Here is a 24,176-nt window from a genome sequence, read left to right on the forward strand (position 1 = left end):
GTTTGAGCTTTGAGTGTTTGTTGGTTTTTGTCTGCTGGTAGTGTTTAGCAATGCTTTTCTAGACCTCCCTAGACTCCAGGTTCCTAGCATATCTCTGGTGTCATTCTGCTTGCCTCACTGCAGTTGCACCAGAGACGAATTTTAATCGGCTGGGGTTGCTGATGGCTCTGGGCGTGCTGCTTGCTCAGCAGATTCTCTTGAGGACTGGAATTTCTTGTGGAATTCTCTCCTGTGAGGCAGTGGCTGTGTGGGCAGTGAATTCTCTTCAACACCAGTCTGAGCATGGCCATTAGAGGATACGTTCTTGACTTTGTAGCTTAATCAGTAATCGCTTCTTTGCCTTCATCTCCTTCAGGTTCACTTTTGTGCCCATCACTTCCACAGTTTGTCGCTACAAAATGGACTCATGGCTTTTCCCAAAATGTAAAAAGGGCATTTTTCATTTAACTAATACTCTTTCATAATATTTTGTAACAAGACAATCAGCAGAAGTGAGTAATGCATGCTTGCTTTGCCACATACATGAATCTGATAATGCTGCAGTGAAGAAAAGCATGCCAGGCACTAAGGGAAGTCAGTATAGCAAATAGAGCATTTGCTGTCCAGAAATAGAGATCCTCAGTCAAAGGCCCAAATTCATCTCAGCCTGGTGGGAAAATAATGTTCCTTTACAGAAGTTTATATTGGCAGCTCTCAGCATGACAGTTTTGTAGTCTGAAATACTGATAGATTCCTTGTCAACAGCCCTATAGACAGGAGCGAGGTGGAAACAAAGAAGAGGTCCCCGGGTCACTGATTAGAGGAGTAATGGACACAGTGAATACAAGAGTTAGACTGAGGGAAAAGGGGCTGAGGAGGTGAAGGAGGAATTCTTAGCAAGAGAGCCAGAAAAGGACTGGAGGCAAAAAGGAGACCTCCAGGCATATGGATTAACAAAAAACAGTGACCTTGGAGACGGTCTCCTTTCATAAGGGGAGAAAGTTTGTAGTTTCTCTTTCATTTTTAGCTGTCCTACGTGACGTACTTGTTGTTCACATTTTGCTGTCCTTCCTTCAGTAATTATGCTACTCGTGAAAAAAACTGATTGATAGACACGGTGTATATTTAAGACTATTATTAATTACATGCGTTAATTATTGTTTCTTCATGTGTGCTGCCTAGAGTCTGGGCTGGGGCTCAGTTGTGCAATGCTTTGTGAGCATCTAAGGCTCTCTGCAGGGGACAGTCCTTGTTGCCTGTGGACTTGCCCCGTGTTCAGTGAGAGTGTGAAGCTCAACCTAAGTGAAGCACTTCAGTACTTAACCATGTTCTCGTGTTGAGGCCTAACAAAAAACTTAAAACACAGGCTTAACATTAAGCTGTGAGTGACCACTGAAACATAAAACGTGTGCTTAGATGCCTTGCCAGACTGCAGCCACCCTGATGATAGCTTTGTTTGAACCAGAACAATATACACAGCTGAATGTTATGCACATACATAGTACCTTCAAAGTCTGAGAAAGCTTTGCAAACCATACTTTTACTATAATGGTAATACTTTTTATTAAATTTTTCTATATAGTATACTATTGTTCTCAAAGGGTAAGAAAGTATTCTCCTGGCATGCACAAGAGTAGGAGACAGCATAAGCATGAATGTATTTTAAAGTTTAGTTTATTTTTTTAAAGTATATTAGAATAATTAAAATATTCCTACACATTAAAAATTCATTTTAGTGCTATGAAGAATTGCTCAAAAGCATGCCAAAAGTTGCATTATCTGCTCAGCCAATGACTGGTCCAATAGAAGATGCTACCTCACCTTACAAACGTTGTTCACTGATATTCAGGATCACAACTGGTATAGCACACCAGTTCAAGCTTCTTTTTTGGCAAGTTTCCCCAGTCTCTGAGACAATTTAGGTGGTATATTTGTTATTTTTTTAAGCAGTGTTGCTTAACATTATAACACCAGAAGGATTGAAAGGATAATTAAGGATAAAGGGATAATCTCGTCTCTCAAGGTGAAAAAGATGATCTCAGACTAAATACCAGTAAACTAAACCCAGAGCATTCTCGTAAAAAAAGGAAAACCAGAAATATTGTTGAATCCAATAGAATATGTGATATAACTTGTTTAGATATTTTGGGATGTCCAGGCCTAAACTGCAGCCAACATTTGGCAGAAGTCTGAAAGAAAACTGGACTGGTAAGAAGAGACCGATGGAAAAGCATTTGAGAAGTGGAGGAGTGGAGCCACCCCTAGAGATCTTTAATATTTATTCAGTCAAGCAGCCTGATGATTGTGGGATGCTCAAAATACATGAAATTTCTTATATTTATGCAGCCCAGGATGGAATTTGCCTTTGCAGAGCTGGTGCTTCAGACTGCTCTACAAAATACAATCTGGCCACTGTAGGAGGAGCTTCATTTGGGAGGAAGCCTTACTGACTGAATTGACTGTTATTATCAGGTGTGTAAGGGTAGGAAAACTTGTTTGATGATACTGGAATTACATTCTCCTGGCCACTGCATATTTTAACTTGTTTTGAATAAGTTTTGAACACGTTACAATAAATGATTATCACAGATGCCACGAACAGAAATCCACAAAATCTTCTGAGAGCTCCAGTTTTGCAAACTCAGCGAGTACAGTCAAATGTAAAAAACCTTGTGTTTTTTCTTTTTTATCTGAGTACAGGATTTCAAGGTGTGTCCATCCCTTGCATCAGATGACAGAACATAGGCAGTGAGCAAGCTGGGATGGAGAGACACTAATCCTGATAAATAGCAAGGGTCTATTCCAGTTCTATTTCTGTGTTCTTCTCCCAGTAAAGGTGTTGAGTAACTGGAAGATAATGTCAATTTGTTTAAGCACAAAGCAATTGTACCACATTGAACATATAGGAAACTTAATCTGTTTTTAAACCGGTGTTTCATGGACTTCAATGAGAGTATGGCTTAACTTACTCCTAACAGACTAAAGCTAGGAAGTATGTTTTTTTTTCTCATTTCTTGATAAAATGAGGTAAAAGTGTTTTCTGTTACTAGACAAATTCAGGTTAAATAGACATGAAAGACTTTCTTTTTCTCTGACTGAAGTCAAAGTCGAAACTCCTATTAACATGAAAGGGAGCTAAATCAAAGCTATGATCTTGAAAGGAAATAACAGTGATATTGCATCTGCGGAATAACAGGAACATGCTTTGAATGCTGGAATACACACTGCATCTTGTTTACACTTAGAAGAATTAGTTATTGCAATATTTGCATAGTGTTCAGTTCTGTTTAATTACAGCTGTCTGAGAGGAAGAGTTCAATGGCGTAGGCACCAGATTCAAACCAGATTTCTTTCTAGAGATGTAAACTCAAATACCAGTGAGACATACACAGACTTTCATTCATATGAAGGAGAAGATAATTTCAGACAATCTAATACATTAAGTCTTCTTTTTCTTCTCCTCCTTAACAGGCATGAAATGAACGTTGATGCCTTGTCTGTCTCCTTGGCTGTTAAAGATCCCTTAGGCCATATTTCACAAGAGAAGGGGGGCAGTTTGGCTAAAGATATCCCCATCCCTGCGCTAGGGGCCCTTAGTGACATGGTTTAGTGGTGGACTTGGGAGTCCTGGGGTAAAGGTTGGGCTTGGTGATCTTTTCAGACCTAGTTGAATTCTATGATTCTATACTGACTGTGGTCCCGAGATGCCTCCTCTTCACCAGCGATGCGTTCCTAGTGTAAAATAGAGCATTAGGTGTCTGTACGATTGTCTGCACGAATAGTGCATGGAGATAAAAGGAAAGAACACGACTGCAGAGAAACTCGTGAAGGATGCTGCCTCCGGCCGCCACTGCGGTCCCCTCACCGCCTTGCCCAGCGCAGGCAGGATGCAGCTCTTCCCAGGCAGGAGTTTGACCAGTCCCTGGTTTGCCTCAGCTCCGGGGGGGGGCAGGCGGCGGGTCACACACATAGGTACTGTGGGGGCCTGATCGCCCCTTGCAGGGTGCCACGCTCCACGCCAGCAGGACGAGAAAAGGAACTTTTGGGGGCTCTCCGGCAGCCCAGGGCTCGGCTCCCTGCGGGGACCACAGCGCTCCGCCCGCTGCCCGCCGGGGACCACAGCGCTCCGCCCGGCCTGCAGGGGGCGGTGCCCGGCGGCGTGGCGGGAAAGGGGGCGTGGCCTGCTCGCTGTGCCCCGCCTCGCCGCCCGGAGGCTCTTCAGCGGGGAGGCGGCGGCGCGGAGCAGCGGCCATGGTGAAGATCGCGTTCAATTCCCCCTTCGCTCAGAAGGATGAGCCGAAGAAGGAGGCGGCCGAGGCGCTGGTGGCCGACAAGGTGCGGGGAGCGTGCTCTGCCCGCCGCCAGGCCGCGGCTGGAGGAGCGGGGCAGGGGGACGGCGGCGGCGGTGGAGGTGGAGGGGGTGGCAGGAGGACATGGACGCCGCCGCCATCTTCTCGCAGCGGTTGCGGGCTGGGGGAAGGCAGCGGGCAGCCAGCGGAGCTCTGCCGCCGGCCCCGCCGCTCCGCTCGGTGCAGGCGGCCCCGGGCAGGCTCCCCGCGTGGTGGCGGCCGCCCTACGGTGTGCCCCCGGTGGGGGGGGGGGGGTGAGAGGGGCCGCTCCCGTCAGGGCCGGTGCAGCGAGGGGCTGCCGGGCGGAGCGGGTCTGAGGGGGCCCAGGCGCTTTGCGGTTCCCTCCCCACGGTTGTTTTCCGAGCCCGGGCGGCCACGGGCGGTGCCGAGCTGAGGGGCTGGCGTGACATCGGCGGGCCGGCACGCAGGGGCAGGCCCGGCTGTTTATCTCGCAGCTGGGCCCGTGCCAGGGCCTCTTTTCCTGACGGGGTTTTAAACCTCCGCAGCAGGCAGGCGGGTGAGCCCCGGCCCCCCCGGCGAGCTCCGGCGTTCGGCTCCAGCCTGGGGAGAGGCGCAGGGATAAATGCCGTGCTCTCGGCATCAGCTTGGCCCCAGGGAAGAGGCGGCTCGCAGCTGCGTCTTCAGGCAGACAAAGTGGGTTAGGGCTCGCTCCCTCCTGCGCAGAAGCCCTCGCAGGCAGCGAGCTGGAGCAGCGCTGTGGTGAGGTGTCTGGTATGCCTCGCTTAAATTAAGAAACCTGCCATAAAGGGTTTTAAATAGAAACCTGAGGTTGGCTTTGCCTTCCTAACGAGTTGTCATATTGCTGACTTGAACTGAACTTTTCAAATCTGTGGGAGACTTTGCCGTTTTAGTGAGTTGAGGATCAGCCTCTTGGTAAATAAACTCAGCCCATCCCATAATCCTCCTCTAGAGCTACTGATTTATTCCTAATCGGGGAGTAAGAAAATAAATTTAAAAGAAAAGGGCCAAACCCCAATAAAACTTGTGGGGTTGGCCTCTAGTGCCTGCCTTCCCCCTTTTTGTGCCTTCTAAGGTGTAATCAGGAAAGCAGCTTGCTTTCCAGCCTGCAGATCATCTGCCTCACTTAAAATAGCCTGCCTTTAAAAGGGGAAGGGGTGCAGAGTGGTGTTATTGCTCAGAGGGCTCTTGAGCTGTAGGAGTTGTATGTGTGCACAGTTAATATAGTAGCACTGAATTATTAGGTCAGGAGGAAGGAGAATAGGGAAACAATGTAGATCAAGTACTAATTGAAAATTTGAAAATATCCTCAGCCTGGCTAGTTTTAGGACAAACTCATCAGCTACTCCTGAGGCAACTTGTTATATGTATTTTGTTGGCCTTGTACCATGCAAATTCTGAGCATAGTAGTTATAATATACACTTACACCTTTGCCTCTCTTCTCATGATGGCTGCTCTTCTCAGTTTATCACACATGCTGTTTTGTTACACCTGTCACAGTATTCTCTGTGTTTGCACATGTGTATGTGGGGTTTTTTAACAACTCTGCACTCTGACTTCAAGGCTTAGAGTTGCATGTACCCATCAAGTTCACCATTTTCCTCCAACGCAAACTTGTTCTACTGTTTTTTAATGTCTTCTTTTTCTGGAATATTTGTGCAGAGCAAACAAGCTTAATGGATAATGTTGGCTGAAACAGCACAGAAAAAGTCCCCTAGAATATCTGCATGAGACAACTTGAGCAGAATACTCTCCTTGCTGATTCTTTGGAGCTGGCTGTGTCAACAGTGTCTCTTGAGCTAGCTGCAGATGTTAACACAAGTGATTTGTCTTTTATTCCTAGTTTGCTTTGCTTGTTACAGCACATTTTGGAACTGCTTTTTCTTTGTGGTTCTTTTAATGACATTATTTTTGAGCAGAGGCTTTGTAACCTACTGGAGCGAAGTCTTGGTATTGTATTCTCTTATCAGCCTTGTCAACGCTTTGTTCTCAGATTCAAGCTGCCTACAGTGCTTCTTAATATGATAAATACCTTTGCTTTGTTTGAAATACGTGTAAAGCAAGTGTAGCTAATTACATGTCGACATCATCCAAGCTGTAGGATGTCTGTAGTGCCAAAACCTGCTGCAGACTGTTGCAGGCTAGATAAGTTACTGAACTGGAAGGTGTAGATGGAAGTGACAGAATGTGAAGAGAACATAATTAGTCTTGATCTTAAAAGCCAGTTAACTCTGAAAGATGATTTTCATATACTGCAATATAAAGTAGCATGATTTTGACTTTATTTAAAGTTTCAAGTCAGAATTATGCGGGGTTTCTTGCTTGTGGGTTGGTTAGGGGTGTTTTTTGACAAATGCTTAACTAGCCAATTGTAGCAGTTTGTCATGCTGAGTCAACATTTTTCTGTTTGGAGGATGTGAGTGTGGAATGTAGGAGTATTGACTTTTGCAAAACAGCTTGTTTTTTGTTTCAGTACTTGCATAGCTGATGCATTTGACTTCTACATTACTATGTCTTGCTGAGCATGGAAATGTGTGCAGCCTTTGTAACAATGCTGTGGCTTGTGATCACAGGTCACTTAAGTATATTGTGTTCTACAGGAGTGCAAATAATGAGACACAAATAAAGAAAAGCCTTGGAAGCTGCTGTGCTAAATCTAGCTACTGTCTGTAGGAACAGCACAAAGGAAAAGATCTTTTGCTGTGAAATCGAGTTTTCTTCCTGACCACTACAAAGAGCAGGTCTTGAAAACTAAGTGCTAAATACCAGAGTCAGGAATCATTAAAGGCACATAGTTGGCCAGACATGACAGATTACCTAACACTTTGGGGTCGGTTTGTTTGTTTTTTTTGTTGGTATTTGGTTGGTTGGGTTGTTTGTTTGTTTGTGTTTTGTTTGTGCTTGTTAACACCCAAATCCCGTGTGTGTTGGCTCAAAGAGAAAGTATCTTCTGGTTGTTTAGTATTTGACAGTACTTCTGCTGCTTCTCAGCCTGCATTGTGTGAGCTTTTCACCTGGAAGTCTAGAAAGGCACTGAAACAACTCTTGAGGGTTGAACTTGTCATTCAGACACGACCACTAACTTTGCACTTGGTATTACATAGCTCATCACCGTATTACATGGTAGTGATAGTTTCCTTTGGATGCAGTCATCTGTTTGAGAGAGAGTTGGGTGTGGAACAAACACTTGAAGTAGAGAGATAAGTTTCAGGGTACTAGGAACAAAACTTCCCTAGGACTTGGCTGGAAGAATGAGTACTTTGAAGCTGCAAGGTAGGATGTGCCATGGTGACTTTATTTTTACTTGGCATAACTTAGAGCTGTATTGAGGCTGATAAATGGTTCTTTTTCCATAGTGGGTTTGTGCATATTACAAGTTCTAAAACCTGCATGTTTGACTCGTGTCGGAGTTCTGCTCCCCACCTGATAGACAAAGTTGCATCTTAGCCTTCTCTGTTAGCAAGAGGAAGATAGGAAATAAGCTTTTGGTAAAAGGCCTTAAAACAACATGTACCTTAGAATGACCTTGCTCTACTTGTGCTATATTGCTATAATCCTGCTTTCCTTGTGCTATATTGCATCTGCAGCACTGTATCCTTTGTTACAATTATTTAAATTCCTTATGACTCAAGTAGTTTTTGGATAAAGGCTTGTCTAGTGAGCATCTTCTAACTAAGAAAATACCTCTTTCAGTGCTGTTTGAAAACTGATCTTAATATGATGTAGTATTTCATGTAACGGTCTTCCTTATATAATGCTTGGCTTGCAGTTCTCAGTGCACACCTATAAGAGATAGAAAATGGTAGGTCAAAGTGAAGCAGCAGATAACAGCTCTAAATTCAAAAAAGCTACACCTCCTGAGTTCTCATCTCTCTTTATTTAAAGGATCCGGAAATTGCCACACATGGAGGTGAAAACTCATCTGGGAGATGTCTGTTGACTCTGCTGGGTCTAGCATTCATCTTAGCAGGGGTGGTTGTTGGTGGAGCCTGCATCTACAAGTACTTCATGCCTAAGGTAATGTCAAAGTTCTTTCTTTTTCAAGTATTGTGGAATAAAAAAAAAGTGTAATTATAAATGGATTACCTTCACTAACTGGGATGTGAAGATTGTGATGTCCTTTATAAGAGCCCCAGGTGTGACAGACCTGTGCTTTGTCATAGCATAACGAGGGTTAGAAATACCAGTTTTAAAGGAACATTTTCTGTAAAAATCATTATTCTTAAAAATCATTATTCTTGCTCTTGCTTCCAGCATAAGGTGTACCGTGGTGAAATGTGTTACTTTGAAAATGAAAATCATGATCGTGCAGTAGAACCATATTTCCTGCCTATTGCTGAAGAAGCTGACATTCGAGAGGATGATAACATAGCCATCATTGATGTCCCTGTTCCAAAGTTCTCAGACAGTGATCCAGCAGCAATCGTTCATGACTTTGATAGGGTGAGTATGTGTGAGAGGGTAAGATTGAGAAAGGTGAGAAAGTTGCTCACTGAGAAACTGTGGAGCAGGTGGTATTTGCAACAGCTTCAGGGGTTTTGTTCTTGAAACCTTGAAAGCTTGCTGTCAATGTCTTAGTTGCATGTAGTTTCTCCAAAGCAAAGATGAGAGGATGGTTTTAAGTTGACTTTTTACTGAAGTTCTGTTGGTAGTATTAACTGTTATCCTTAGCTGTAAAAGCTGTCATAGGCTGTGAAGCAAACCTTGGCACTGCAGATACAATCACGGTAAAGGCACTGGAACTGACGTCTGTATGTGCTGCCTTCAACAGTAGCATTGAACACCACACAGCTGAGCTGTGCTACTTGCCTTTGCAGAACTTAGTTTTCATCTTTGCTGTCTTGACAGAAACTTTACTGTAACTTAAACGATTCAGGCAACTTAAGAACTTCAGTTGATTCTGGCTAAGTGCTATGCAAAGTCATAATAAAACAAACAGATATGTTGGTAATTTTGGTTTCTGCAGTTTTTGCACTCACTAGCAATGCTGATTTGACATTTTCTGAAGAACTGTTTACAGGGAATGATTGTTTATCAGCAGTTGGATATCTTTTCATTGCATTGTGCTTAGTTGGATTTTCTCAGTTATGAAAGCACACTCCTAAATACTTTATGCTAATATAAACTGTACTCGTTTAGAATTATGATAGCAGCAGCTTTTATAGTCAGCTCTCACTTGTGTACTGAAGTCCTGTTGTAAAAGACCTGTAACCACTGTGTTTGCAACAGTGGTGACTGTTAAGTTCTTATACTAGACAGTTCCTGAACATACCTCTTTGATTGTTGGTGTGCATGATGTTCAGCTGTTAGAGTGTCTTTCGTAGTCCTTGTAGGACTGTGTTCTAATAGCCAAAGGTCATGCTTAATTAAAAACTTATTTTCAAAATAGCTTTTGACTGCGTATCTTGACTTGCAACTGGGTAACTGCTACGTGATTCCGCTGAACACATCCATAGTTATGCCACCAAGGAATCTGATGGATCTCTTTGCAAAACTGGCGGTACGTGGAAACTTTTCTGTGTAGTTATGCTGACAAGATCATTTTTGATAAGAATGGGTGTTGCTCCTGAGCCACAGGCTCTTGCTGGAACAGTCCTCTTGCCATCGAAGTACATAATCCCCCTGGCTCAGTCACTGTACTGAAGTTAAGGCCAGCTGTCAGTGTATATTATGTTGATTAGATTCATGCTTAATGCTCTTATTAATACCTAGCTTTATGGAAGCTGAAAGCAACTAGCAAATAAGTTAAATTTAGCTATTATAAAGGAATTTGATAAAGCTCCGAATCTTGTGGAAAGCCTAAACCTGAAAGTTACTACCAGAAAGCTCCCTTGCCCTATGAGAGTTTTAATGAAAAGCATAATGCTAACTTGTGCTTGTGTTTTAGTGGCGTTTAGTGGCATTGTAGTTACGAGCTCACTGCAAGCACTGTGACTCTTCAGGGACAAAAACTGCTGTTTTTTCCAAGATGACTTAAAAGTCAAGCTGATAGAGCTTGTTGCTTCTTCCAAATTAAACGCAATATTGAGAAATCATGTGTCAAATATACTTTTCAAAAATGTTATTAACTCCTCGACACCTGGTGCTAGAGGCTGCCTCATGTAGTTTAATTTGGTGTCTTAATTTTTATCATCCTGGAGATAAAACTTTAAGTGAGTGTCCTTGTGCCCATTTTTTCCGAGTTGGTCATGAGGGGTGAGAATTTGTTTCAGTAGTACTGTAATGTTCTGGTTAAGACTTAACTTTTGTAGGTGAAACTGCTTTTATTGTATTAGATGTATTGCCTCAAACATGAAAGCTTTTATAATACTTTTTCTCTTCTTCTAACTACAAACTTTCTGTTGCATGCAAATTTCTTTTGTAAGTAAAAGAAGTAAAGCTGGAATCTAGAGCCTGAAGACCTTCTGAAGCAGAATAAAATGTAGTGATACTTGGTTTTAGCAGGATGCTGTATTTCAGGGTTTTTTTCTCTTTTAGACTGGCTCTTACTTGCCTCAGACTTACCTAGTCCGTGAAGAAATGGTGGTTACAGAGGAGATCGATAATGTGTCTGATTTGGGCATCTTCATCTACCAGCTCTGTGTTGGAAAAGAGACATTCAGACTTCAGCGCAGAGACCAGATAACAGGTGAGTTCCCATCAGTAAGAAACCAAACCTGTTGTTGGAGGATGGAAAGGGTAAATACTTCAACCACTGGAGTTGTGAGGGCTTAACATGAGCTGAGACTAATCAGAGAACAAATGGGTATTTTTCCCCTACCTTTAAGTATATATCAGTAACGTCATTCAAACATGCAGAGAGTTTCAGTTATGGGATTAGAGGTTACAACATTTTTCTCTTTGGTTGAAACTGTAAATTAGTTTGACCTTAAAATTCACATAATCCATCTGATCATGTGAGTCTCTAGGTGCAGCTTAGTTTGTCGCTGTCCTACCTAAAACTGGGTTGCAGGAGCACTAAGTAAAAGCATTATCTTCTGGTTCACTTGCTTTGGAACAAAAATGAAGTAACTGAACAACTAGTTCTGGACATCCCAGACTTCCTCTATGAAAGAGGAAGAACACTTCATAGGAACTTCTGAGCTCTGTTTCTTTACTGTCCATCTTCTCACACCACTCCCTGCTATTCTGTGAAAAGAACTGAATTTGAGGTGTCAGTAGTTTGACATACTGGGAGCAGGCCTGGAGTACAGAAATGTAGTACTCTGGATTTTAGTTCACTGTAGTTCTTACATTTCATAGTTTGCTGCTCTCACCAGACACAGGAAACTAATCCTTTGCCACTCACAGCCTTCCAGAATGCAAATGTTTGGTTTGTCAGAACTCTCTGCTTTGGTTTTCCTCTTAGGTGGCAGTTTCTTCAGTTACACTTTATAGCATCAGGAGCCACATCTCCTGTTTGCTGGAGACTCAGTTCTGTTGCTAGATAGAAGGTTCTGTATGTGGGAGCACAAGACTGGTCTGTAGTTAATGGCATAGGATACATGAAGAAACAGTAAATGCTGCCTTTATGGGGGAGAGAGGCTTGTATCTCTTAGCTTTGTGAAGATGCTTCTATGAACAGGTCTAAATTGATTGCTGCTGTGTCTAAGACTAGCCTACAGACAATAACTGCAAAGAATGTTTATGGTATTTCCTTAAATAATCTTACTGTAACATGTTGCTGACATCTTCATGGCAGAATATTCGCATAAAAAGATTCTAGTAAATGAATAATGCTGCTTGGTACTGTTATCTGTTCCGTAACCTTGTTTGCCCTTGGGAGGAAGGTGAAAGAGGGTGGGAAATCTAGTCAGCTGGAAGACTGCTGCTGAGGAGAAAATTGTTCAGGAGCAAGGCTTGTCTTGCTTTCTAGGTCAGATTTCTAGCATGTTTTTCCTCTAACATGTACAAGCTATACACACATAAACAATTAGACTGAAGTGGATAAACTCCTTTAATTTCTGTGGAGAGGTGGTCTTGCTTCCCTGGTGCTGCATTGGCTCTTGGATTTTGTAGGATGCGTTGGTTCATCAGTTAGGTCAAACCGACCTCAGGTTCTGTGGCACTTGCCTGGAGCTGTAACTGAAGGCATGTGAGGAACTCGACAGGTCATCCTGACTGTTAGGTTATGTTCCTGGTTAGGTAGCATTGGAAGCTTCATAGCTTGTCCAGGTAATAAGACTGAGATGAATTGAAGGACAGCCTGGATTTGAAGTGCTTACAAACCAAAGCAGTGCCCTGCTGGGTTTCATTTAAGAGCTAGTGCTTCTAGACTTCAATGGATAGCTTCTTTTACTTTGAACAATTCTCTGCTTATTAAGCTGTAGATATTTCTTCCCTAATGGTTGTACGTTGGAGTGCATTAGCAGCTTGTCCTTGATGGCAAGACTGCTATATTCTTGTCTCTTAATAAAGATTCACAGCTGCTACAGGTAAACTGCCTGTGTCAGATCCAATCTGGCATGTCCCAAAATAGAGAAAATCACTTTAATGCCGTTAGGAAAAACTTGAGGGAGATCATCAGCCACATGGCAAATCCTTACAGGGCTGAAGGTGAAGACATCTCTATAGAAGCACCCTCTGTGTTAATGCATCCTGAGTAGGGGGAAGTACTGATAAAGAACCAGGGTTTTTTCCTGTGCCCTTTCTGAGTTACTGAAATTACAGGGAAGAGTTTAATCTGCTTTGCTTTTCCTTTTCTCTGTGGCTAGACAGGCCTATGAGAAACTGCCATAAACTGTTAGTGTTGTCTCTTCTACAAATAAAGTGGTGGCAGGGATGCTAGAAAAAAGTGCTTGCTTGCTTTGTCCCTGTGTTTGTACCTGGCTCCCGCTTTGGTTGTTACTGTTCTGACAATGTGGGAGGTGCTTTGTTAGAATCCAGGCTGATACCAAACACTGGTGGCAGTGCCTGGCTGTGGGAGCGCTGTGTACTGCATGGTTGTATCTTGCTGCTGTTCGTAGTGTTACAAAACCTGTAAATACTTGCTTCTGGGTTATAGCTCTGCTTTACTTAAGTTCTCATCTTCTCTCTTCCCCAGGTCTGCAGAAACGTTCAGTGGAGAACTGTCATTCAATCAGACACTTTGAAAACTCTTTCGTTGTTGAAACAAAGATCTGTCAACAGTGAAGGGTGTTGGATGGGAGGTGACTAGTTCACACCTCCATTGAGAAGTCTGAGCATTAGACATTGACTTCTTATAATGTGCAGTGATAATCAAAAGCCTTATGCATTTTCTGTGTATTGCTTGTATTTCAAAAGACAAAGTCACCATTTCAGCTTTCTTTGATCCTTGGTATAACTTTTTAGTTGTCTCATGTAAATGTTAAATTTGAGTAAGGTTTTTTTTAGAAGGCTAATACCAGTTTATCTGTTGAATGTGTTTGATTTAGTGTAATCTGGGAATGGCAGAAAAATATATATATAAAAATGTTAACCAATTCCTTGGCTGGAACCAGTTCTGTTCACCTTAACTTTCACAGAATGATTAATATTAACAATCTGTGGTTTGCACATCTTGTGTAGTTCTGTAGAATAGCTCTGCACTCCGCATCCTGGCTAAAGAACCTGATCCATATCATTAAAGGTTTATTTTAACTACCATGTGTGAAGCATGTAAAATCCAGCCTCAGTGAGCATAAACCTTTAACACTACCCTGTTTCTTTTTGTGCAATTACTGTATTGAATTCGTATGTATATTTGGAACCTTCCCTGAGCTTATGTTTAATTCTTCTACCTTAGTTTGGTTTTGTGGTATTTAGTTGTTAGATTCAGATAGAATTGCTCTTAAAGCTTGTCAGGTTTTTTTTGGTTATGAATTGGTTTATTCTATAACTTCCTATTTCAAGACTCTGTTCTGGTATAGCTCACTTGTGAATGTGACTGTAGCTGTAACCTTAAACTACTCTGGCTTATATATACTTTTTAGATCAACTTTTTATGAGCAAGTAGCGTTACTACTGCAGTCAGCGCGTTGTTCCTTTTTTTGAAACCTGCAGTGTAAAGATAATGAAGAGTTAGTGTCCTGCAGTTGATGAACTTGAGAGTTTTATTAAGGGACTTTATATTGGCATAAATTCTGCAACCCTATAATAAATGTTTCTCTAAAACTCTGGTGTTTGTGTGACTTCGTGGAGTTGAGAGTGTACCCTGGCATGTGGCTCATGTGAGGGAGGTGATGGTTATGGGTCTGGGGCAGTACACAGTGCTCTTCCCTCTTTCCCCTCTCACCTCTTTTTCAGCTTGAGGAGCCGAGTTACCTCGGCCTCTGTGGTGCATAAGTTCAGGAACAGAGGGAAGAAAAGACAAACAATCCCCCATGGGGCAATTCTCAGTGGTGTTTAGAGCTGTGAACTGCCTGCTGAGCGACTTCTGGCATGCGAGCAGTAGCTATCGGTTGTGGTATAGCAAAGGAAGGATGCATTCTGTAATTCATCCTCTGAATACTGGTGTGGATGAGGCCGATGATTAAATGCTTGCTTGTCTTAGTGTATTTATGGCAGTGTTAATGAGAAGTTTTTTTAGCATATTGTAATAGATGAAGGCAGCAGGGGGTTAATTGCCACCTTATTGTAACACCTCTCAGCATTTACCCATGAGCTTTGCTGTGCTTTGAGCTCAGAGCTGGGGGAGCTGCGGTGAGATTTCTGTGACTAGTTGTTCAGAGAGCTAAAGTGTGCACTGAACCCTTCTGGCTTTCCTGGAGAGTAACTTGGGTTATACAGCTGGAAGTAAAACAGCAGTCTAACAACAAGGGAGTGAGAAGTGACTATAGGAGAACCTGCTCTCAGTCATTGTTCGTGGGATGAGGCAGAGGGGAGGAGCAGAAGGCAGGTCCTGGGCAATAGGGAATTCCGCTGCCTTGTCTCAGAAACTAGTGCAGCTTTTCTCCCAGGGCATGTGGTGATGCAATGCAGAGGACACATCCCCCAAACTAGACCTTTGGTCTTCCTGTCTCTGCAATAGTAAGTGTAGGAGAGTATTTAATTATGTACTTAAATTGTCTGAAATAGAATACTGTAGAAAGCTCTAATTACCTGGAACAGGCTGGTGTCACTGGGAGAAGTAGCTGCACTGAGAAGTTTCTGCTACAGACCCGAAGTGCTTGGGCAAGCTACTGCTTTTCCTGACCATCTCATTTGTTTTGGTTGTCTTGAGTGGAAGGGTTTGGAAACATCTCGGTTGCAGAGAGCAAGGAGCATCCACATGCAGCATTGAGGTTTGGCTTTACTGAGAATGAAAAGTAAAAATCCTTTCAGCTGTAGTGGTTCCTGTTCTAACCTGCTGGCTACCTTGAGACATGCAGCAGGAATGCTAGGCATGCTTCCAGATAGGCTGAAACAGTTTCTCTTACCTTTGTCTGGTAAAGCTTTTAAATGAAGTCAGTTCCTTAGGAGCATATTGATGTTCTAGGCAATAAGCCAGGATGCTCAGAGGAACAGATTGTTCTTACCTGCTCAGTGCTGCTGCGTTGAGAAAGTAGCTGAGGTTTTGGTCATTTGTGCAGGGATTATCATCTGCCCCTTGCCAGTTTTGGCTGGTGTGGCCATTCAGGGATCAAAGGACTGCAGTTTTAAGGTTGCTTCTATGAAAACAGCTGATATTCCCAGGATCTTCTAATGCTGTCTCAGTTTGAGCAGCTCCTGCAATGAGCCGGTCTTGTAGGAAGCAGAGTGCAAGTCGGAGGAGTCTCTTGCACCAGCAGGTGGCACAGGCAGCAAGAGCTTGGCTGTAAGTGTGTGGAACTGGCAAAAACTTGTGTATTTATTCTAATGTACAGGGTTTTGCGTATTCTGCCAAGATTAAACCTAAAAATGGTTTGAAGGCTTCCTCTAGGTTGTGCTTAGTGTCTTTGCTTTGTCTTTATCTATAGTAAAGAGCATTTTTATAATACAACTGTAACCTGTGCGAAAACCCCATTAAATATCCAGGTAAGACTGGCCTTCAGACATGGCTGTGGGAACTGAAAGGATAATGTAACCAAGGTGCAAATGCAAACTGATTTACTGGAGTAGCTTCTGTTTACATGTGCTTTGACTGACAAAACAACCACGGTGCACTTACTGACAAGTGATCTTTATGCTAGCTTGAAGGTTATTTTTCTGACACAGTATACTTGGAGGTAAGTGTTAAATATGTTCATGAATGTGAAGTTTGCAGTCCAGTGCTTTGGATGATCCCTTTTCCAGCATTGCATGTGATGGTTTTTCAAGTTTAAGTACTCTAATCAAAGTCATGCTGGAGGAAAAATCACAGTTAAGAAGAGACTTGTATTCGTGCCTTGGAGGAGATGTTGTTGACCTTTGCAAAAGCCTGATGGCGTTCTGTCTGGGGGTAACTGGTAAGATGTGGGCAACTGGTGATGTGTTAGACAGACTACTTCCATTAAAGTAGGTGATAGTCTACCTCAGAGTTTCCTCTAGCCTGACTTTGTATAAAATCATAGAAATTAAACTCTTACTTGGATATAGAAATACATTGAGAAGCAGATCCAGGGAAGGAAAAATGGGTACAGCATGGAGACATCTGAAAGATGTACCCAGGTCTCAAACTGGTGTGAAATGGAGCTTCTCAGACTTGGTAAATTGGTTGCCTAAAAGAGACATTTTCACAACCCTACGCTATGGACTTGCAGCACAGCCATGCTTAGTGTGGTAGTGAAAACCTCACCTTGCACTCACAGGAAGAGTTGCAGTGTACGTGCAGATGCCTGGAGGACAAAGAGCCTGCTAGGACTTCCACAAGACTGGGCTGACTTCTGCAGACTTACTAGTTCTTGGCATGGCAGGGACAGCTACCAAAACCACAGGTGTGCTCAGCAGACTTTATAGTGAAGGATGGCAGGAATATCAGCCGAAATCAGCTCTGAATTTCCCAGGGGAATTCTGGTTTAGCATTTTCCAATAATCTCCCTATGTCTGGGATTTGTTCTTCCCCAGCTGCTTCAGCTCTGCTTGCAGCAGGGGGGGGCTGCATTGGACGGGCCCTTCATTCATGATCGAGCAGCTGCCAGCCTCGGATTTTGTCGGTTGATGCTTTTGTTTCTGGTCTTCCTTGAAGTACTCAGGAAAGCTAGGAAGGAACAAACCATTATGATCTTTGACTAAAGACAGCCTCTTCCACCCTACTGCTTCCCCATCTGTTGTGTTTCATCTCGCATTCTCCTAACATGCCCTGAACTAGCCTCACAGTCTGTAACAGAAGAGAACTCTTGCAGGGCCAGATAAATGCAGTGCAGCCCTCAAAGCCTCTGTAGTGGCACAGCGGCTAGCTGTGTGGCTGAGCAGCTACCACTCTGGGAAGGCTGAGCTTGAGGTCAGGCTTGGAAGGATTAAAGCTGCTTTGACTGTCCTAATTCTGAGCTGTGTGGGGGATGGTTTGGCTGCCTGCTGCAGCACAGGGCCCGAATGCTGGCACTGATTGATTCGAGACTGCAACCAAAATAATAATGTGTAATTACAGTCACATTATTTAATTACAATGATTTCTTAATTATGTGTATATATTTGTGATATTACCTAGGCAGTTTGACTGGGTGTATTTGCTTCCATGGGAATAATTAGACTCTCCACCTCCAGAGGAAATTATTTGTTATAGTTCAACTCTTCTCTTTACTTGAGCGTATTTTCTCTCTTTTTGTACTGTAGCACCACTGAGTTCCACATTAACAAGTGTGAAAGTGAATTTACTGTCTTAAGTCATTCTCACTGTGACTGTAAATGTGTGTCTGTTACAGAAGCATTCAGGTTTGTGCGAGCTGTTCCATTTTAGGGCTGGTTGATGTTTGAAGCTGTTCCGGTTTAAGCTTGGGTGTTGACATGTGATTCTGGAACAAGGAGCTTCCTTCCTACAGACCTAATCCCTTGTTGGAATGGAACCAGGTAGTTTTATTCTGGAGTGAGAGCGACAGCCTGTGGAATTTATCAGGAGTAGATCCACAGATGGATAAACCTATGTTTTCTACTTTGTCAAAGGTCCCTTGGGAGGAAGGGCTATGTAGGTATTTTTGGTTCTGTGGCATGGTGGTGTCAGTGGTAACTGCACTCTCGCATGACAGTAAGTAACTTGGTCCTTTGGTTTCTCTGTGCTCGGTGGTTATAGCTTCTTTGTCATTTCGTCTTCTCAGACCCTTTCACTAGTGAATGCTTTGAAAAATAAGAGGAATGCAGTAGCCACCATCCAGGCTCCCCTAGCCTCACTAGTGTGCCTTGCCACTCAAGTGAGAAGTTGGAAGCAGTTACAGCTTTGCTTCCTTACATCAAGAGAAGGCAGGGAGAATCTGACCCTAACCCAAGTGAACAGCAGTGCTTTGGTGGTGGAGAGCTGAGCTGTAACTGCCGGCTTTTCACGTAAGCTTGCAGTCTGCAACGAAATGAAAGCATTTCTGCTTATCTGATCCATCTGTGCGGCAGCGTAAGCTGCTTCCCTTGATGTCCAAGTTTGTTCTGCTCTTACCAAAGCTCCCAGCAGTTCACAGTGCACCACTGAAGGGGATACGTAGCAGGGAGGCTGAGGAGCGGGAATGATGCTCCAAAGACGCAGGCTCCTGTTACTAACTGCATGAAAGTGTTTTCTATGGTAAAGGTTTCCTTGGGCGCAGAGGGCTAGGGAGTAGAAGTGCACATGGGTGGAGGAGAGCTTGCACCTAGAAGTGCTGATGGCTGGGGTACTTCTGAGGCCTTATTTTCACTGCAGATTTCACCTTTGATTTTCAATAGGAAACAACTCATATTAACTGGAAGGAAAACAAAAGTTTCTGGCTGAGTGCCTTGAGTCCAGGAGAAAAAAAAGTGAGGTCCAGATCTCAAATTCTGTATTTCTTCTATAAATGTCCTGTTTGCAGATACACTGATATGTGCGTTTATCTTTTTTGCAGACTCACTGTATTTGTTGTTTCTTAATGGAGCCAATGGTTTCCCACTGCAAAACTCTTCTTGCTTTTCCAGCATCACTTGATTTTTCTTCCTCTTCTGTCTTGTCATTAACCAAGCAAAGCCTGCTTACCAAAAGACTTACCAAAGGAAGGATGGGCCCTTGCTGCAGAGCTGGGATCTACCACAGAACACTAATGGCCTGGTGAGTTGATGCTCTGGGGCTGAACCCTGATAGCCTGCAGGAAAGTATCATTGCTTCATAGGGAGATGGTCAGAGGAGGCCTGGTTTGCCCCATTGCTTTTGTACGCTGTTCCATATAGAAGAGGTCATGCTGGTTGTCTCATGTGCTGAGAAGCATGGACATGTTCTTCGAAGCCATAAGATCTCAGCCTTGCAGCATTGCTGTTGCATTCATCCTTTTGCCTTTGAGAAGACAGCGTTGTGGTCCCCCATCTGGTATTTCTTCCAAGGGCTACTTTGATGCAAAGGGAGGCAAATTCACCCTTGCAAATGCTGACTGCCAGCCCCTGAGGGCCCACACGGAGCTGTGGAGAACCTGCATGGTTAGTGTTAATTCACTTTCATAAGAAACCTCTCATTAAGCTAGGAACTCATAGCCATGTGAGTTTTAGCTTCTGTTTTGCATAGGTCTCCTGGGAGCTTCCACTCTAGTTGTGCAGACCTCAGTCTGACCACAGGGAGTTACCATTTCTTAAATATCGACTGTGTCATGCAGTAGTGGAGTTTGTGTGAGATAACGGCACCGCATCCCAGGACGGATGCGCAGGCTGATGGCAGATTGGAGAAACCAGGCAGCCAAGCCAAGAGTTTGGGTGGATTAAAAGCTTTAAAATGGAGTTTTTCCCTTGGGATCCCTGGGATGGCAGGCAGGGAAGTGACACTGGCTGTGGGGTGCTTGGAGCAGAGCACTAGTGGCTGCACATTGTGGTTGCAAAAGCCATGCCCTTCACTAAGCTGGAGCCCTACCAAGATGGTCCCTTCTTGCATCATTGTTGAGCCCACTGGGGAAAATGGGTAGGCAGGAGGTTTGTTAATTCTCACAGTAAGTTATGACAATTGGTTATGTCCTTTGTGTTCATCTTATCCCTGTTGGGTGTTCTGGCTTTTCTTTTATGAAGTTTATGCTTAGGAGGAAAAAAAAGAAGGGGTTGAAGGGAACTGAAGCAGACTGGTATCAAATATTATAATCTCAATGACTGTAGGTCAACCACTTGCTGACCATGGATGTACCAAACCCCCCAAAAGCTTCTCTTTTCCCCTCCCTTTAAGTGTATGAGGGTACTTCTGTGTGTGTCCAGATGGAGCACTGGGTCCGACTGGGATGAGAGTTATTTTTTGAGGTCTAACTCATGCTGAAATGGGCTCTAGGGGCAAGTGGACATGTTGCCAGACTTGCCTTCTTAGAGGCAGCTGCTGTTCAGTCATCACCCACACAAGGACAGGACCCCTTCAAATGGCATGCTAGGTGCCACCAAAAACCCACATCTGAGCCCAGCCAGCAGCTCGTGATGTTTGTGGAGTATATCCCGTATTGCTTTGACGTGATGTACAGAAATAGAGCTGGAAGCAGGAACAAGCAGCCAGGTCTTCCCCTTTGAGGACATGACATTAACCACCAAAAGTCATGCTTGTGTCTGTCCCCTGTGCCCAGGGCTGGGCCGTGATCTTCTGTTCTTTCTCCTTAGGTGGATGATGATAAAAACAAAGATCCCTGCACCCCTGACTGCTCATTTCAACTGAAATGTCAAGTTTTCACACCAAGTCTCCCAAGTACTCTACTTTGCGGCATATTTTTCTTTGAATTTTGAGAAATTCAGAAAGTCTTCCTCCATTTATCTATTTCAGCTGTGTAATCCCTGCTGTTAAGTTCTGTAGAGCAAATCACTGCGTTTGAGGGAAGGGTGGGAGAAACAGGTTGATCTGAGGGTAGCTGCTGGGCCCAACACACACGTTACAGTGGCAAGTACAGCCCAAGTGCTGGAGCTCCTCTGTGCTGACTTAACTGGCAGTGAGAACCAGGTGCTGGCTGTACAGGTCCAGCGTGTCTGCTTTCTTTTCATCGGGGTATTTATCAAACCATCCCTGTGAGGAGTTTAGCTTCTTTCTTTTGCTTTTGTTCTGGACGGGGTTGACTTGTATCTGCGTTGCTCGCTGTGGGTTTTGTAGTTACTGTGGTCTGAGGAGTGGTGTCCAGCAGTGCTGTGTTTGATGCTCTGTGTGTCTTTATGGCCAATGAGCCGTTTTCACGACGCTGGGGATGATGCTATTGTTTTGGCCTCTAACAGCAAAGTGAAAAAGGAAGTGAACAGTGAAGTGCAAAGTGTCAAAGCCTGCTGCTGGTGCAGCCTTAAATGGAGCAGGAAAATACACCACCAGCTACCGAGAAACGGGGACTCTTTGGAGGACACTGAGCAACCAGATGACAACAGCAAATAAAAGATAGAGCTGCTGAGAGAAAAGACACATAAGGGGAAAGCAAAATTCTGCTTGGGTCAGAGGAGCCTTTTCACACAGAAAGGAGATCGTAGAATCATGGAATCCCAGCCTGGTTTGGGTTGGAAGGGACCTTAAAGCTCATTTTGTTCCAACCCCTGCCACGGGCAGGGACACCTTCCACTGGAGCAGCTTGCTCCAAGCCCCTGTGTCCAACCTGGCCTTGAACACTGCCAGGGATGGGGCAGCCACAGCTTCTCTGGGCATCACCATCCCCACAGGGCAGAATTTCTTCCTAATATCTAATAGAAATCTCCCCTCTGTCAGTTTAAAGCCATTCCCCTGTGTCCTGTCCCTACATACCCTTGTAAAAATCCCTGTCCAGCTTTCTTGTTGGTCCCTTTAGGCACTGAAACTGCTCTAAGGTCTCCCCAAAGGCTTCTCCAGCCTGAACAACCCCAGCTCTCTCAGCTTGTCTCCAGAGCAGAGGTGCCCCAGTCCTCTGAGCATCTTCGTGGCCTCCTCTGGATTCGCTCCACGTTCTTATGTTGGGGGCCCCGGATCTTTTGAGTTACATGGGTAGCTCATGGGTGATGGCTGGTGATGGCAGAGAAGATGAAGAGGATATTGGAAATGTTAGAGGACTGAGGCTCTGGCCATCAGCCTCCTTGCTCCTAACCACAGGTGGCAGCCGTCAGGCAGGAGGTAGCTGGGGGTCCTGAGCACAGACAAGAAGTTGCCTCTGCTGAGGCACAAGTTGGGCAGAGGGGGTGAAAAGGGAACCAGTTCCTCGTGGTGCAAGAGGAAGGGGCACAGAAAGATTGTCAGGTGGCTGCTCTGAGCAATGCACATACAGCTTAAGTAGGGAATTCATTGCCACTGGGCTTAAGGGATCAGTGGGTTCAGGTGTATGCTGGGCAAATGGGTTGGAAAAGAGCTTTTCATGGCTCTGGGCACGGTGCTTTCAGTGCAGCTGCAGGAAGCCTCACAACCAGCGGTGGAGGATGGCTGTGCCTGGGCAGGACTGTCACCTACAGCCTGGTGATTCAACACTGTCCCCAAGCCCACCATCAGCAGCCAGCGAGCCTCCCTGGTGCTCTGTGCTCTGGCTCAAAGGCACCAAGAGGAGAGCAGGAAGAAGGGCAGGCGTTCACAGCCCCATTTCCGCAGCAGCCTTCCCTTGCAGTGCGGTTCCAAGTCTCAACGTAAAAAAGAAGAACAAAAAAGACCCATCCTCTCTTGTCGCAGCGACAGCGACACAAAGGCAGCCGCATAGAGGTGATGAAACCGCCGCAGCCAGCGCTGCTCTTTCCGCAGCCCGTGGGTTCAGAGGCGCGGGGCCGTGTGGGAGTCGATGGAAACGGGGCTGTGCTGTGCTGCGTTCAGAAACCCACCAGCTCTGCTCCCACCCAGTGCTCTGTCATCCTCATTCGCCTTGTTTCAGGTGTAAATAAGACTTCCCTAAAACACCTGATGGTGCTTATGAGCGGCTTCAGGGCTTCAAGCGTTCCCCGAGACATTCCCTGGGCCTGTGTTCTTGCCACGGTGCCTTCTCTTAGCATTAAACTAAACCTAACTCTGGGTCAAAAAGCCACTTGTTGCTTCAGCACCAAGTGTGCCTGGTGAGGCTGTTGGCAGAGACCTCAGTGCAGTGCTTGAGCAACCAGAGGAAATGTTTCATGCAGAATAAGGGGATGTTTTGGGGTTGTTTTTTACTCTCGGTTATTCTCATTCAGATCCCCAGTCCAGATTTACTACTCACCAGCTTTCCTTAGAAAAATTTTCCGTGGGAGTATCAGCTTCTTTTGTCTTTGAACAGGCTAAGGGAGACCTGCAGCCAGAGCTGAGCAAAGTCCAGGTGAAGAATCACATCTTGCCTAGCACAGAGCTCGAAGCTGGGCAGCAAAGTGCTCAAACAGTAAGTGCTCCCTAATGCTTCCGTGGCCGGGTATCACTTGTCTTCTCCAAACCCGGTGTGCCATGTGTCATCCCCACTTGAGGCTTCCTTGGGTGGCAGAAATGCAGCAGAGCATCTCTCTGCTGGTGTGTGGTGCTCCAGGGCTCAAGCATGGGCTGATATCATGGATCCTGAGCCATTGACAGGGCATGAAAATACACCTGCCCTTAATCTAAGTAATGTCTTGATGTCTGTGGCATCATCAGCCAAGGCTTGTGAGACCTTTGTGATGGAGAGCATGGCTCAAGCTAACCCCATGTGGGGCAGAGGTGCTGTTGCAGGAGAGGACAGGCAGGTCTCTCCCAAACGTGGCTCATGTGAGCAGCTGCATTACACCAAGCTTCCTGTAGAAAGAGACCGTTAAGACTAGCATGAATAAACCACATTGCTATGGCAGCAGACGAAACGGCTCATGTGCACCCACAGCATTTTCTAGGTGGGAAAACTGAAGCTTATTGAGGTTTTTCTTACTGAACAATTTCTGAACTTCTGACACCGCTTTGTGTAGCATCTTTTCCCCTCAGAAGCTAAAAGTAGCTCTGTGGGGTTGTACAGGGCCATCCTGCTCTCCTCCCACAGGGACAGAGCCCTGAAAGGACG

The 24,176-nt window shown here is 44.6% G+C and overlaps 1 protein-coding gene across 1 annotated transcript; it reads left to right on the top strand.

The window, feature by feature from the left end:
• Positions 1 to 4,156: 4,156 nt before the first annotated feature.
• Positions 4,157 to 14,400, top strand: ITM2A (integral membrane protein 2A). The gene is made up of 6 exons (XM_057404784.1): positions 4,157 to 4,314; positions 8,194 to 8,325; positions 8,563 to 8,751; positions 9,698 to 9,808; positions 10,786 to 10,936; positions 13,331 to 14,400. Exons 1-6 carry the CDS (start codon positions 4,231 to 4,233, stop codon positions 13,417 to 13,419), a joined length of 756 nt encoding a protein of 251 aa, XP_057260767.1. The 5' UTR covers positions 4,157 to 4,230; the 3' UTR covers positions 13,420 to 14,400.
• The last annotated feature ends 9,776 nt before the right edge of the window (positions 14,401 to 24,176 follow it).

The sequence above is a fragment of the Pezoporus wallicus genome, unplaced genomic scaffold (genome assembly GCF_028554395.1).
Source record: "Pezoporus wallicus isolate ANWC-B61680 ecotype Strahan unplaced genomic scaffold, APGP_CSIRO_Pwel_v1 contig_5104, whole genome shotgun sequence".
NCBI lineage: Eukaryota > Metazoa > Chordata > Aves > Psittaciformes > Psittacidae > Pezoporus > Pezoporus wallicus.